We start from the raw sequence: 14,844 nt of genomic DNA, 5'->3' as shown, positions 1-14,844 counted from the left end.
TCTCAGCTTCTCCCTCCCTTGGTAGTTCCTGTGAGGAGAGGGGAACTCATCAGCTGCCTGAGCAAACCACACACGGCAAGCTGATGTGCACAGAGCCTGAAGATACATCAAAGCATTTCCTGAACATCGAGGAAAGGGAGCAGAAGAAGTTGGAAGAAGACATCCTTGCTTCCCTGGATGCAGAAAGCCTTTGTAGCTGGACCACAGACTGCTCAGGAGAGAGCGAAAACTATGCACAGCTCCTGCCTCCCGACCTGTTTGAAGAGCTGTGGTCTCTCTTTAACAACAAGGATTCACCGTCCAGGGACACTCAGCTAGACCAGCTACTGGAAAAGTGGGAGGAAGAAGAGCTCCCTGAAAGAGACAGTGAAGGAGAGGGGGACAGTGAGCCAGAGAGCGAGTTGTCCCTCCCACTGCAAGAGGAAGGAGCAGAACCAGCAGCTTCTCCTCTGGACAGCGATCCCTGTGATGAGGGGCACAGTGAGCCTTTCCCCATGGCACTGCCAGAAGAGTCAAAGATGTCTGTGGTTTGTGCCTCACCTGCTGATAGCACGGAGGAGGTCGATGCTGCAGGCATGGATGCTGGCTGTGTCCAGTCCACCCCTTTCCAGGAAAAGCTCTGTGGTGCTGGTGTGATGGCTGGTGCTTGCCCGCTGCCTGCCCAGCCCCTTGAGCACCAGGTCCCTGCTTCCACTGCTGGCATAGCCACAGTCCCACAGCCCCCAGCCCCACGGCCATGGCGCTCCATGGCCAAGAGGGCCCGGCGGGCTCTGCGACGGCTTTTCTCCTTCAGCTGCCTCAGGGGGCAGCCAGAGGAGTGAGCCCGGGGCCAGCAGCAGAACGGTCACCAAAGATGACTGCTCACCCTTGGGTCACCACTTTCCAAAGGCAGGTCCTGCTTCCAGCCCTAATCCCTCACCCCCAAGCCAGCAGTAGGCAGCAGCAAGGTTGAAGAGATCTGGCTGAAGAAGGATGAAAGCACTGCCCTGTAGAATCCCACAGAAGCTGACTCCAGGCCCAGTCTGCATTGAGGGCTGCATCCCTCAGGCTGCATTAGGAGCCAGAAAATGCTCCTATTTCTGAGGCTGCTTGGGCCTCGGCATTGAAGGCAAAGGAAGGCATGCCCAGTTGCCTTTCATATGGAAAATAGGAAAACACCTTCCTGGATACCCCTATATGGAATGGAGAAAGGTGCTGACCCTGGAACACCAACACCTCCAAAAAAACAACTGGGAGGCCCAGAACAGAGAAGCACAGCCTGAGGAAGGACTGACAGGACACTGCTGGAGCCAAGTGTCTCAGACTGTCTTCTGCTTTGTCTCTCCCTTCCCCTCTGTTTTCCCCTTCTTTCCATCTCACCCTCCTCTTTCCTATTCCTGTCTATCTCTCGACCCCACATTCATAGTTAAATAAAATCCCCATTGTTAACTTTGGTAGATGATCATATTGGCACCTTAATTAGCGCATCAGCATGTCTCACTAATGGCGTCTTTACAGTGTCACACATCTGCACACAGCACTTGAGGTGTGGCCTCCCCTGTGTCCAGCACAGAGGGACAGTCAGCACCCTGGTCCTACTGACACAATGCTGTCAGAGCATGCCAGAAGACTACTGGCCTCCTTGGCCAGCTGGGCACATGCCAGCTCATGTTTGGCCACTGTCAGCCCCAGGGCCTTTCCCACTGGGCAGCCCTCCAGCCACTCTGCCCCCAGCCTGGGGCACTGCAGGGCCTTGTGGGGACACAAGGGCAGAACCCAGGTCTGGCTCTTCTTGAACCTCATTCCACTGGCCTTACACCATCCATCCAGCCTGTCTACATCCCCCCAGCAGAGCCTTCCTACCCTCCAGATACTCCATCCACTTTGGTGTCATCACAAATTTACTACTGAGGGTACACTCGATGCCCTTGCCCACATCAGCAGGACAGACACTGAACAGGACAGGGCACAGGGGACACCAATAGTGACGGGACACCGACTCATTGCAGCTCCATTCCCCTCCACTCTCTGGACGCAGACATCCTGACAGCTCCTAAGCCAGCCAAGAGTGCCCCTGCCCAAGCCCTGGGCTGACAGCCTTTCCAGGAATGTGCTCAGGACTGAGTCAAAAGGCATTCTCAGTTTCCAGCCTTCTGGCAAACCATGGGTCAATGGTTTAAGCAGGGAGCCTGGTCTGAGGGCACTAGTTGCAACACTGTTTCCATCACCATCCTTAAGAAAATCTCCTTCCTATGCAGTCATAGGAGAAGTTGTAGAAGTCACCCGAGAAAACATCTCTCCCCTACCAGATCACTGGAGATACTATGTTCTTTTACATCATGGCATGTTTCCTTGCAGAAAGTACATGTGCCCCAAAGGCTCTAATGCTGGCTATCTGGACTTCCTGAAAACACTCATATTGGATGTATCTCCTGCCAACAGGCCTTATCTCAGGACACAGAAGCCAGTTTATGCATATGATACCTATTCTTCCAAATCAGCACAAGGTTTTGTCTGATTTCAGGCTGTTGAATGGAGACAGGGCATGTGGCTGTCTGGCCTTGGCCCCCTACCCAGCTCCCAAGGCACAGCATCTGTCATCCTTTCTCTTAATTCTTTTGTGCTGCTGCTGTTGTACAGCTGTAATAGCTGTAAAAACTCAAAGTAATATGAACTACAACTCCGGATGATGCAACTAAAAAAATTATGAAAGCATTTTTGATAGGTGGAAGAATTTTTTAGATTGTGGCTTTCCAAGTAAATAATAATAAAAAACAAGTTTTAGGGTTGCCAGGCTCTTGCCTTTGCAACAACTCCAAAGAAAATTGTAGCTACGCTTAAACAATAAACCATTTTCAAGCAGAAGGATCAGGTATTTTCTTTCACAAATCAGAAAGTGAGATGTTCCACTTGAAATACATTTTCATTCCTTTGATAGGAAATAATCCTTTGCATTTCTGTCAGTTTTGAAAATACTTCTGGTCAACCTAAAGACTGCATTCTTTTGTGTATCAACTGCTTGCAAAAGTGTTGCTTTTCCCACACACTTACTCTTTTAACATACAAGGATGCAGTTTGTGTTCTCTATATTTATGAAAACCTAGTGAGCTCTTCTGAATCAGAAATTATTCTTCATTAAAAAATATCTTATTAAATAGCTAAGTGACATTTCAATTTTAATCAATAGCATTGCTGATAAATACAGAGCTGGTCCATTTACTGCCTCCTTCCTGACACAAATTTTGCATGAGAAAAAGATGTGTCACTGGTGACAAAAGACACAATTTTATCATTAAGTACTAAGATTTTTGATGGCTCTTAGTGTATATGCCACTAAGTAAACATAATTGCAGAGCATACTTTAAAGGCTTACAAATTATCTTTTCAAGTTTTATCCCCATTAGTTAAATTAAGTTTCTATAATCATCACTTGATTTCAAACACAAAGAAATGCTTTGTCTAAAATTTAGTCACTTTTTACATCAGATATTATTCTCTGTTTATTCTCCTCGGAGATGATCTCCAATTCATTCTCAGGATGGGCACAGTGGCTTCACTGCTGTTGGCAGTTTTTCTCATTCTGCAACATAAACCACCCTAAGGCATTCTCAGTAGTGAGATTGTTTCCCAACAGGGGAGAGTAAAAAAAAAAAGAGGGAGAATATTAAACAAAAATAGTATTTCATGAATTTTGATGAGCTGACTACAGGACTTCCAGGAATAGAGCAGTGACCTTTCCACAGCTCAGCATTTTTTCTCTCATAACAACCAGCAGCAGAGGAAGGTGTTAGTCCTCTGTATGAAGTGCTACACATTATTGCCCTTATAGAAAAAATCTTTTTTTACACTCCAGTGCCACGGCCAACATCACAGGACCCGATTTAGACATTTAGGGGTAAAAGGTGTCAGCAACTGGCCTCACTGACTATGAGTCTGGATTATTTAGCTCCCCTGAAGTGCAAGTCAACACCCACGCAAGCCTTTCCCAACTTCCATCCATGGAAGTGTCCGAGGCTGGGTTGGACACAGCTTGGAGCAACCTGGTCTAGTGGGTGTCCCCATCCATGGCAGGGGGGTGGAACTAGATGGTCTTCAAGGTTTCTTCTAACCCAAACGCTCTATGATTCCGTGATTCCCTGAAATGGGCTAGAGCTCCCCTTTATGGGTATTAAGTGCTAAAAGCATTGCCTCCCCATTAAAACACGCTCCTGCTCCAGTTTCTGTCATCCTCAATGTACTCTGAGGTACTCTTCTGATCCCTGTGGCAGCAAAATTACTGTACAAAGCCTTTCTCTGGCAACCTTACCCTTGGTCCTGGAAATCCTGGCTGCCCCGGAGGACCGGGAGGTCCAACTTGCCCAGTGTCTCCTGGAGGTCCGTGGGGACCCATCAGTCCCGGATGGCCCTTATGACCAGGTATCCCGGGATCACCTGGAGGACCCTTTTCTCCTCGAAGGCCTTTTTCACCTTTGATGCCTGGTTCACCCTAAGTGAAGAGAAGGACATTACCACCACAAAATAAGAAGCAAACTTCTGATTTCCAAACACAGAGAAACACAGCCGAGCTGGCAAAATTGCTGAGTGCAACATCTGGTGCACTGCAAATGAACCACAAATTGTTCTGATGGAGAATGATTAAAGAGAGACCTGGAAGACTGGGAAGCACTGGCTTCACTTTTGAATGACCTCTGCCCCCAGGCCCTAACTCAGAATAGCTCTCTTTATTTCATCATGATGAAATAATTGGTAATGTTGTCCAACCTACCCTCTCTCCTTTGGAACCAATTGCACCCTGTTTCCCTGGTGTGCCCTGCAACAAAATAAAGGTAAGCATAAAAGAACCATCCATAATAAGAGTAAATAAAGACACATATGCCTTTGTAATGATTCCTGTGACCCCAGGAAAATTTATTTCCATGATAACCCCACAGTTTCCTGAGAGCTTTTTCTTTTGCTCTCAGTTATCAACAATTAAAGGAAAAATAAACCAAATCAAAACAAAAAAACCCAACCAAACAAAAAAAACGCCAAACAAACAAAAAAACAACACTCCCCGCCCCCCAAACACATGACAAGCAGGTCGAGGAGGGTGATTCTCTCTCTCCCTTCATTCCCCTTCGGTGAGACCCCACCTGGAGTGCTGTGTTCAGCTGTGGTGCCAGAATATAAGCAAGGCCATGAACCTGTTAGAGCAAGCTCAAATGAGGCCACAAAGATGCCCAGAGGGCTGGAGCACCTCTCCTGTGGATTCAGGCTGAGAGGGCTGGGGTTGTTCAGCCTGAAGAAGAGAAGGTTCTGGAGGAACCTTTGAGTCCCTTGCAGTACTAATAAGAGGTTTATAAGAAAAACAAACTTTTTTGTCAGGGACTGTAGTGATAGGACAAGGGGTAAATGGCTTCACAATCAGAGAGGGTGATATTTGGTAGAAGTTTTTCACTGTGACGATGGTGAAGCACTGGAACAGGTTGTCCAGAGAAGTTGTGAATCTCCCATCCCTGGAACAGTTCAAAATCAGGTTGAATGGGGTTCTGAGCAACCTGGTCTAGTGGAAGGTGTCCCTGCCCCTGTCAGGGTGGGTGGAAATAGATGATATTTAAGATCCCTTCCAACCCAAATCATGCTATGAAAAAAACCCAATTTGCTGCAACCCTGGTAATACCCTTGATGATTTTTTCTCTGCGACATCAGTCTTATATTGAAACAACTGTGAATTTAAATTACCTCTTTTCCAGGAGGACCCTTCTCTCCTGGTTCTCCCTAAAACACACAGAAAGTGGATTTAGCATCACACTGGAGGAGCTGGAAGAAAGACTCCACATAACAACCATAAGTGTTGCTTTGGTTAACAACACAAGTTTTCTTCTACACAGTAGCAGGTTTGCATGATTTATCCTTATCCTACTGCTATTGGTCATTTCTGGATAGACACATACTGCTATTTGGAAAGCATTTTTTAGTGAATTTGCATCCCATGTAAACATAAATAACAGGAAGTAATTTCTAACAAACCAGCTGAGAGCAGATGTTTCACTGGTAGTATGTTCCTGCTTTTGACACATTTTGTTCCTTTTTCTTACCAACAAATCCCAAAGCTTCATACACATTATATGGTCTTGTCTAACTTAAGGAGCACCAGCATTATACCCATAAGTGTCTGAAGATGTAAGTGAAGTATATTTTGTCAGTAGAAGTATCATCTTGTATTAAACCAGCTGGAAAAACACATGCAGAGGTTTAAGGAATTTTAAGCTTAAGTGCTCACCTGTCTTTCAGAACTATATTAAATAATCTTAATTTGAATAAGTACCCTTGAAAAATTATACATTTTTCTTTTTTTTTTTGCATTTATAAGCTCATAATTAGACAATATAGTTTCCACTTTAGTATTTCAATGAAAAAATAATCACTGCAGTCCTGAACTGCAGGTAAAGCAAAATGAACATTAAACTAATTGTTGCTGAAATTCTGGCCTCTTTCCTGTGTCATGTACAGAGAAAATAATCCTTCTAAGTTTGTTTGCAGCCAACACACATGATCATATCTATAACACGATATTTTCCTCTGGAAACATAATATCTTCAGCTATATCAGCATCCATACATTCTCCATGAGGAATGGAACTAATCAAAGACTTGTGATCCTAATTAGACTGCATTAAACTCACTTGAGTTTTCCTTAGGCCCACTTTAGTTTTAAATGGCCACTGTGTTTGCTGCTTAAAATTAATTGTCCAGAGAAGTATTTCTTTCTTCTCTTTGCATCCAAAAGCTCCCTTTCAAATTATAAAATTAAATATTAAATATACAGAAGGAAAAAAGAACCATCCTGTGGAAGATTCAGCTGGGCTAGAGACACACAAAAATCTTTTAAATCATCATTTTTTGTCACAACAAATCTAGAAATAAAAAAAAAATTACCTAGCATCCACTTTTTCCATCCTTCTAGTGGAATTTAACATCTTTTACTCACTTTGCAAGGTCTAAAGATATTGGATTCTGAGGCTGTGATATTGTCATGGGTACAGGTTTATTATTTATTATTTTAGATCACTCTGGGAGACATATGAATGCTTTAATTGCAATGTACCTCTGTTGCTGGCAACAAAGGAATTTCCCTCAGAATAGCAAATATCATAAATACCTGTATTATTATCAGCACTCACAATTTCCCCATTTAGTCCATCTAAGGTTCATGCAGAGGTGTAGTCTGAGAACTTAAATACCCCATAGTAAGAAGACTACTGAAACAGTCTGATTAATGCACACATTATCAGGGCTGACTGGCAGGTACCATCCCCATACATGAAATTATGGTTGCTCATCCATATGAAAAATGCTATTTTTGCAGTCCAGTTTCCTTTGGAAGTAAAATTATATGGCTTCTGGATTTGTTAGATATCCTGCTTATACTTTTTTTTTTTGCCTAACTGAAGGTGACCATGTCCCATCTTCCTGTCTAACCTTTAAAGGCAGGTAAAGAGAGGATCTAATTCATCCCCAGACATACTTACAGGTGGTCCTCGGGGTCCTATAAAGCCAGGGAGTCCTGGGCTGCCTGTTTCTCCTTTATTTCCTTTGGGACCCTTAGGACAGAAATGAGACAGACACTAGCACACCTTACCCCAACACCTCTTTCCCAGAGCATTCATTTACAGATACACTGGAACTGGGAAATTTCATTTTAGCAGCAGGACTCCCTAAACTGACAAGGAAGAACAAAGTATTTTAAAGAAGCAGGTTGTAGGCGCTGTGGTTGCTTACTAATAAGCTCTGCAGGGCCCCTGGGAGAAGATGAAAAGGGACAATTATGGCAGGGGCAGGAGGTGTGTTCCAGGGGTGTTGTGGTGTCACATGGTTTATAAGGGGGTGTTGAGAGGGGAAATGCTGTGATGGGTGATGACTGGGAAACATTGCAGGTGGTCATACTGCTCAAATCCAAGAATACAACCAACAGCTACAGGGCTTCTCCTTTGCCTTTATTTCCAGGTACAATTTATGTCTCTTTCACTTATCTCTTGTGATATTCTGTCAAGCTATCCCTTTTTCCTTGCAGATCAGGGCAGTTGAAATGACAGTTCATGATACAGAACTGTCTCATGCACACTTCTGATGTGGTTTTAACTCTTAGTTTAACCTTTACTTCCAGAACTTTGTCCCCTACTTTTTTGGTTCAGAACACAGCCCTTTTTCTTCTTAGAGTAAAACTCATGCCAAGTGGGCACCAATGAGCCTATCAGGCACAAAGCACATGGATTTGGGGTGTGTAACTTGCCCTGAAGATTTCAGAGGCTGGATTGTGTTGCTGTGTGTGGGCTTAAGCATGAGCAAGCGTGAACTGTGATGGGCACTGTCAAACAGCAAATGCAAAAGGAGAAGGCTCCTGGCAGGTTTTACCTTGTGATTTCAAGTCAGCAATGGTGAAGGTGGGAAAAAAAATCTTTATTGCCATGATAACCTTCCTTACCTTCCTTTTTTTCAAAATAGAAATATAAAATATTGGCTTGTCACACCACACTGTGTAGGAAATTAGTGTATTTCAAAATAAATGGATTAATGTACAGCACAAGGAAACACTTCCCATAATGCCCTTTATGAAAAGGAAGGATTCATTTTAATGACAGAGAATGATAATGATGAGATGACTGTCTGTTCTGCTGACCAACACTGTCTCATCGTTTCCCCTTCCTCATCCATCTGACTTTATCCTTTTTCAATCTCCTATGTTATTTTTGGACTCTAAATCCTCTGGAGCAAAGGCTGCTGTGGTGCTGTTTGTGCAGGAAGCTGCCTGTGAGTCCCTGGGTCACATCATATAGGTACTGTGATAACATTATGATGATTAAAATAATAATAATCCCCACTTGGCATTCACTTGGCATCCCAAAGCCACAGTGACCTGATAAAGACCCAGAAGGTAAAAAAGCAGTGATAGGAATTGGGAACAGGGGTAGGTGTAACAAAAAGAAGAAAATAAGTTTGAAAAGGCAAGAGCAAGGATCCACAGGGCAAGAAACAATGGCAGCAGTCTCAGGAAGGTAAGAAGAGCTAATGTCAAGGACAAAAAGCCTGCTGCACTTGTTTTTTGATGCAGAAGGGCTCTCAAACTGCAGCACCCTGTCCCACCTCACCACACAGAAAGGGGGTGTCCAGTTCTGGTCCCTCAGTTTAGGAAGGATGTTGAGATGCTTGAGCACATCTAGAGAAGGGTGACATGGCTGGTGAGGGGCTTGGAACACAAATCCTGTGAGGAACAACTGAGGGAGCCGGGGGAGTTTAGCCTGGAGAAAAGGAGACTCAGAGGTGACCTTATCACTCTCTACAACTTCCTGAAAGGTGGTTCTAGTCTGAAACCAGTTTCCTGAAAAGGGGTTGGTCTCTTTCTCCAGGCAGCAACTGACAGAACCAGAGGACACAGTCTTAAGCTGTGGGAAGGGAAATAAATAAAAATAAATAAATAAAATAAATAAAGAAAGAAAAATAAATAAATAAAGTCAAGGGAAATAAATATAGGTTGGATATTAGGAAAAATTATTTTATGGAAGGAGTGATAAAGTACTAGAATTGTCTGCCCAGAGAGGGGTTGGAGTCACCATCCCTGGATGTGTTTAAAAAAAGACTGGATGTGGCACTTGGTGCCATGGTTTAGTTGAGGTGTCAGGGCATGGGTTGGAGTCAATGATCTTGTATATCTCTTCCAACCTGGTGATTCTGTGATTCTGTGGTATTTGCTCTATTGAGACATCCCTGTAGATGCTTGATCAGGGTACAAGTCTGTGGCAAGGCTGGGGTGGCTTTATGACTTTGCAAGGGTCACAAAGAGTCGAGTCCTGCTGCAGCTTTTCACATTCCTCTGCTCTGCCTTTGTTTTCCTGTTAATTCCACAGTCCAGCAAGCTGTACTGCCTCCATGGGCAAAGAGAAGGAAGAGCTCTGCATTGTGATAGATGCTACTGGGCACAAAGGAATGTTTGCATGGATTTGCTGAATTCTGGACAATTTTCAGCAGCAGAACAGAGGAACAAAACACACAAAAAAAACACCCAACAAACCATCGTCCTTCTTACAGCTCTTCATTTCCAAGCTGTTCTTCCTCACGGATGGCCTCAGGGGAGTTTCATTATGCTTCCTGATCCTGCTTTACTGCCCACTGTCTGCTTTTCCCTCAAGTGCCTGCGAGGATTTTTCTGCTGCCACTATTCCTCAATGGCAGCCTGCCAACTCCCCGAGGCCCTCTCCTTCCTTGTGACAACTCTCTGCTGGCTGCATGCTCTCTGCTTGGCAAAATTAAATCTACTGGTGAAGATGAGGCATGCCAATCTTTTTTTCCATGTAGGCAATCAATCATTTCCATTTGCTGTGAACACTTTACTTTCACTGGGAAAAGTGATGACCCAGCTAGCATCTCAATTCCAGGAGCGTAGCCAAACAGCCTTCAAAATTGTGGCCAGCTACTGATTTTCAGATCACCCATCTTCAGACATAGGAACCTCAGGGATGGTAACCAGCTACACTAATGCACTCCACCTACACTTCACCAGCCACCTCTCCTGGCTGCAGCAGTCTCCCTTTGTGGTACTTACTGGGATACCAGCTGGGCCAGGTTCTCCTGCAGATCCAGGCACTCCATTTTTGCCCTGTGTCAAAAGAAAGAAGGTTAGTGATGTAATGCATACTAAAACTAGAAATATTCAGCTACACCTACACCAGCAGGGATTTCTTTAGCATTGTTCAGTCTCCTCTCCTGACAGACTGTGAAGTATCTTATTTCCAACTGACCTCACAGTTTCTGCATCCCTGATAGCATGGCTGATTTCAGGAAGAAAATCAGTATGTAAACCCAAATCAGCAGGTCTGAGGAGGATCCAAACCAGCACTTCTCCTTCTCCTTCCCTGCACCCCTGTCCTTATCATACACAGCATCCTTCTGGGAGGATGGAGCCACCTCCTCTGGCTACACCAGGTCACCACAGTTCAGACCAGACTCTTTTAAACCATCTCAGGCTTCCCCTTTTTTGGGGAATGAAAAGAAACACTTGTTTTAACATGTGGTAATTACCTGACACCAGACAATTCAGAATGAGCCAAATCAACCTTTAAAAGGACCCTTTTCTCACTGTTCCTTAAGAAAGCAGCTTAGATAATCATACACAAAGTTTGGTGAGATTAAGTCTTACACCCCTTTTCTCTCAGCTCAACATTCAGAGTCTCTCCCTTCATTTGAGTTGACCATAAAGACCAGCCCTTGTAATGTCAATACTCAAACCCATGCCTCACACTCCTTTTTAGATAAATAACAAAGAAAAGGAAGAACATGAGAAAATGGTACTTTGCCCTCCAACATACAAGTAATTCTTCTGCAAAGAAGAATGTGGCCTGGAGTTATGATAATTTCTATCTCTTCAAATATTTTTACTCACTGCCAGTGTTGTGCAGGGGCATGACATGACAGCGAGTGATGCCAGCAGTACAGGAGTAATGAGATACATTAAGAGGTAGACACAGGAGGTCTCCTTATGTTCTTGCAGTCTAATCTAAACCCCAACTCCCCAGCTTGGAGGGACCTGCTGCTCCAACTCCTGGCATTGCTGAGTCAGCATTTTCTCCCCTGATCATGCTGTGGAATCTGTTTCATTACCAGGTCTTCCTAGAAGGAAAGGAACTCACTGATTGCAACACACTAAAGATGTGCCTTGGTTCAGCAACAGAGATATCAATTCAGATTTGATAAGGATTAATTTCTAAGACAGAATTTTTAACCCTGTGAAATTAATAAAAAGTAATTTCTGAGCCATACCAAATGAGACTTTTTGAAATGACAGCTAGATTTCTATTTCTCCACTGAAGCTGTAATAAAATAGTATCGGTGAATAGTATCACAACTGGACCCCACAAAACTCAGCCTGGGCACCCACAGTGAGTGTCCACCTTTGAAAGCTGAGATCATGTAAGAAGTGTGTAGGATCCCAGAGACAGGACTGAAACATGAGTATTTCTGACTCAGCATCCTGACAGAATCCATTGAACTGTTCTTCCCATTGAGTCAGTGTTCGGGTTTGAGAAGAAGTGAGTTTTTTGGGATGCTGTGTTCAAACCGACAGGTGCTCAGATTTGAATATTGGCACCTGGTGTGGCCACTGAGGACATGGATATGCCTCTGAGAACACAGGGAGGTTAAAAGCAGAGAACTCCCAGGGAGAAGCTCTCTTGGGTTCCATCAGTGAAAGAGCTCAGAGCTGCCCTGCCCAGCTGCGGGCTGGGCGGGGAGGGGAAGCCCAGGGGAGGCCTCAGTCAGGTAGGATGGGGCCTGGAGAGAGAGGGAGGAAAAGGCCCTGCAGGATGGAAGGGTGGAGGAGCTCTGAGAGACGTCAGGCAGCCACACCCCCACCCAGGAGAGAGAGATTGAGAGCTTGTGCCACCTTGGAATTCAATATCATGTGCTGGCAGCACGGCTGGCCAGGAAAGAGAAGGGGAGCGGCGAGAAGGGGCCCGTCAGGGCAGCATGGGAGTTCTGGACAGGCAGAGCCTGATATTTTAACCCTTTTCTTGGATGATGGAAACCTTACAAATGCTGATACTCCTGGAGCTGAATGAGGAGAGAGATAGAGATGCAATAGCAGGAAATGGGCAAGTGTGATGCAAGTCCGTGCAAGTGAAAGATGTCCGAGAGAAGTGGAGAAGAATCCTAGTTGGGAGGAGGTGATGGAGTGGCCTTTGGCTGGACTTTTCTTGTATAGCCATGGACAGAACCATTTTTCCTGTGACACAGAGACTGAATTTAGCGGGGAGGCAATGGCTCAGATCCAAGAGAGTGCAGTGATGTGATGTGAAGGAGTACGTGAACAGAGACGACGGGTGAGGAGGGTGATGGTGCCCTCGATCTTCGGTGAAGGAGAGGAAGATCTCTGTTCTCAAGACCCCTCGGCCCCAGGGGGTGAAATTTGGGGGGGACAAGTGTCCCCAAAGGGAGAGACTGTGCTCTTTTTGGAACTGGGCAAAGCACCCTTAAAAGAAAAATCCTAGATTCAGCGCTGGTCCATGCGCAGTGGTGAGAGCACTGGGCAAGGAAGGAAGCTGTCGCAATGGCAAATGCTCTCTGGGCGGTGCCACGTGTGGCATGGAAACACACGAGGTTTCAACTGTGTTTCCAGGAAGCCCATGGTGCAAGAGGGACTCTTGTTGATGAACTGAGAATTGATTATCTGAAGGGTGGTGATGGACTGAAAGTTAGTGATCAGAGAGGTGGTAACTGAATTGAGAATAGAAGGTTTTGTCCTACTGTGATGTATTGGGAATTTGGTGAGAGGAGGAGGAATGTTTTTGGAAGGTTTTCATTCTGAGTTCTGTGTGTTTCTTTTTAAATATAGTTGTAGGTTAATAAAGTTTTCCCCCCTTTATTCCTAAGTTGGAGCCTGCTTTGCTCTATTCCTGGTCACATCTCACAGTAGACACTAGGGAGAATGTATTTTCATGGGGGCACTGGCATCGTGCCAGTGTCAAACCATGACAGTCAGCAACCATCAGTCCCTTGCACTATTATAAGTCTTCATCAGTTTCTAGCAATATTATTCTTATTTGTCTTTCTGAAAGGCAAAGTGTTTTAATCAAACATTGTCTGAATCTTCCTAAACTCTCTTATTTCAAGCCAGAGTTCTGGACTGCAGAACATTCCAACCACACACAATGCCCCATCCCTGGAAGTTTTCAAAGCCAGGCTGGATGGGGCTCTGAGCAAGCTGGTCTAGTGGGTGGCATCCCTTTCCAGGGGAAGGGGTTAGAACTACATTATCTTTAATGTTCCTTCCAATCCAAACCATTCTGTAAACTATTATGGACCTCTAGAAATGGCTTGTGAGGAGAGAGAACTCACCGGCTGCCCTCGGAGTCCTCGAGGGCCCTGTGGTCCTATGGGACCAGGATCACCCTGAAAGGAAGAAAAGTATTCAGGTGAGTGAGAAAGATCTGACACAGAGGCAAGTGAACAAACATTTTAAAATTTTCCTGCTAAATTACACTGTTCACAAATTAGGGAAAACAGGATTAAAGGAATCTCACTGCCCCCTTTCAGTTATTTATGAGGAAGATCAGCCTTTTGAAATTTAAACACCTACCACTAAATGCAACTTGATTACAAGCAGAAACCATTTCTGTCAGGTTATTATCAGATTATCTTAAAGCTGTATTTCTTAGGGACAGAGATTCTTGGAAATTTCTCAAGAATTGGCAAGACTATTCTCTCTGCAGGGAGGCTTCAGAGCTCCCTCCATCTCCTCAGAGGGGTTCCTTTTGGTCTGCCCTACATTTTGCTTTGTAGGGTACCATTTTCAGCACACCAGCTTCCAGTGACACAAAGGGGTGCAAATGAGAAGCCACTTCTCCAGGTCCCACGGCAGTGGCACATCAGCTGCTCAGAATATTGCTTGGCAGCTGCAATCCCATGTCAACTGCTCCCTCCCAGGATTCTGTTATGTGACTGCACTTGACACTAGTCATGCTAGAGGAACTGTTTGTACCATCTTTCTTTCCTCTGAGCAGCAGCAACTTATTCCATAGGTATTTCCCAGACTCCAGTGGAGCGACACAGTCAGTCAGGTACAGCTGTGACAGTGGAAGCGTGACAGAGCCTGGCCTGGTGGGACCTGCAGAGCAAAGCTCTGCTCAGAGATGGGTGCCAGAAGACAGGTCCATGGCTACCAAGCACAGCCTGGGTTTCACACAATGCTGCTTTCTCTGCTTATCCAAAGATATATCTGACATCTTAGTGCCAGCAGCTGAACAGTGACAAAGGCCCTCTAATTCTTTGTTTCCCCTAATGATCTTTGCACAAATCATTCCCTGCAGTAATTCACCCTTTATTGGAGCTTGTGCAG

The 14,844-nt window shown here is 44.9% G+C and overlaps 1 protein-coding gene across 1 annotated transcript in view; it reads right to left on the bottom strand.

Moving 5' to 3' along the window:
- The window catches only part of COL22A1 (collagen type XXII alpha 1 chain), a gene marked incomplete at both ends in the record, with an annotated part of 216,583 nt that overhangs the window by 18,372 nt on the left and 183,367 nt on the right, over positions 1-14,844 (bottom strand). Inside the window, 6 exons of the mRNA XM_084212415.1 lie at positions 4,286-4,465; positions 4,745-4,789; positions 5,701-5,736; positions 7,490-7,561; positions 10,558-10,611; positions 13,845-13,898. Coding sequence (XP_084068541.1) covers positions 4,286-4,465; positions 4,745-4,789; positions 5,701-5,736; positions 7,490-7,561; positions 10,558-10,611; positions 13,845-13,898 — 441 coding nt within the window. The remainder of the gene's footprint in view (positions 1-4,285; positions 4,466-4,744; positions 4,790-5,700; positions 5,737-7,489; positions 7,562-10,557; positions 10,612-13,844; positions 13,899-14,844) is intronic.

This window comes from Fringilla coelebs (assembly GCF_963513975.1).
Source record: "Fringilla coelebs genome assembly, chromosome: 1".
Taxonomy (NCBI): Eukaryota; Metazoa; Chordata; class Aves; order Passeriformes; family Fringillidae; genus Fringilla; species Fringilla coelebs.
The sequence above is the reverse complement of the archived record's forward strand: the minus strand, read 5'-3'. Positions and strand labels throughout refer to the sequence as shown.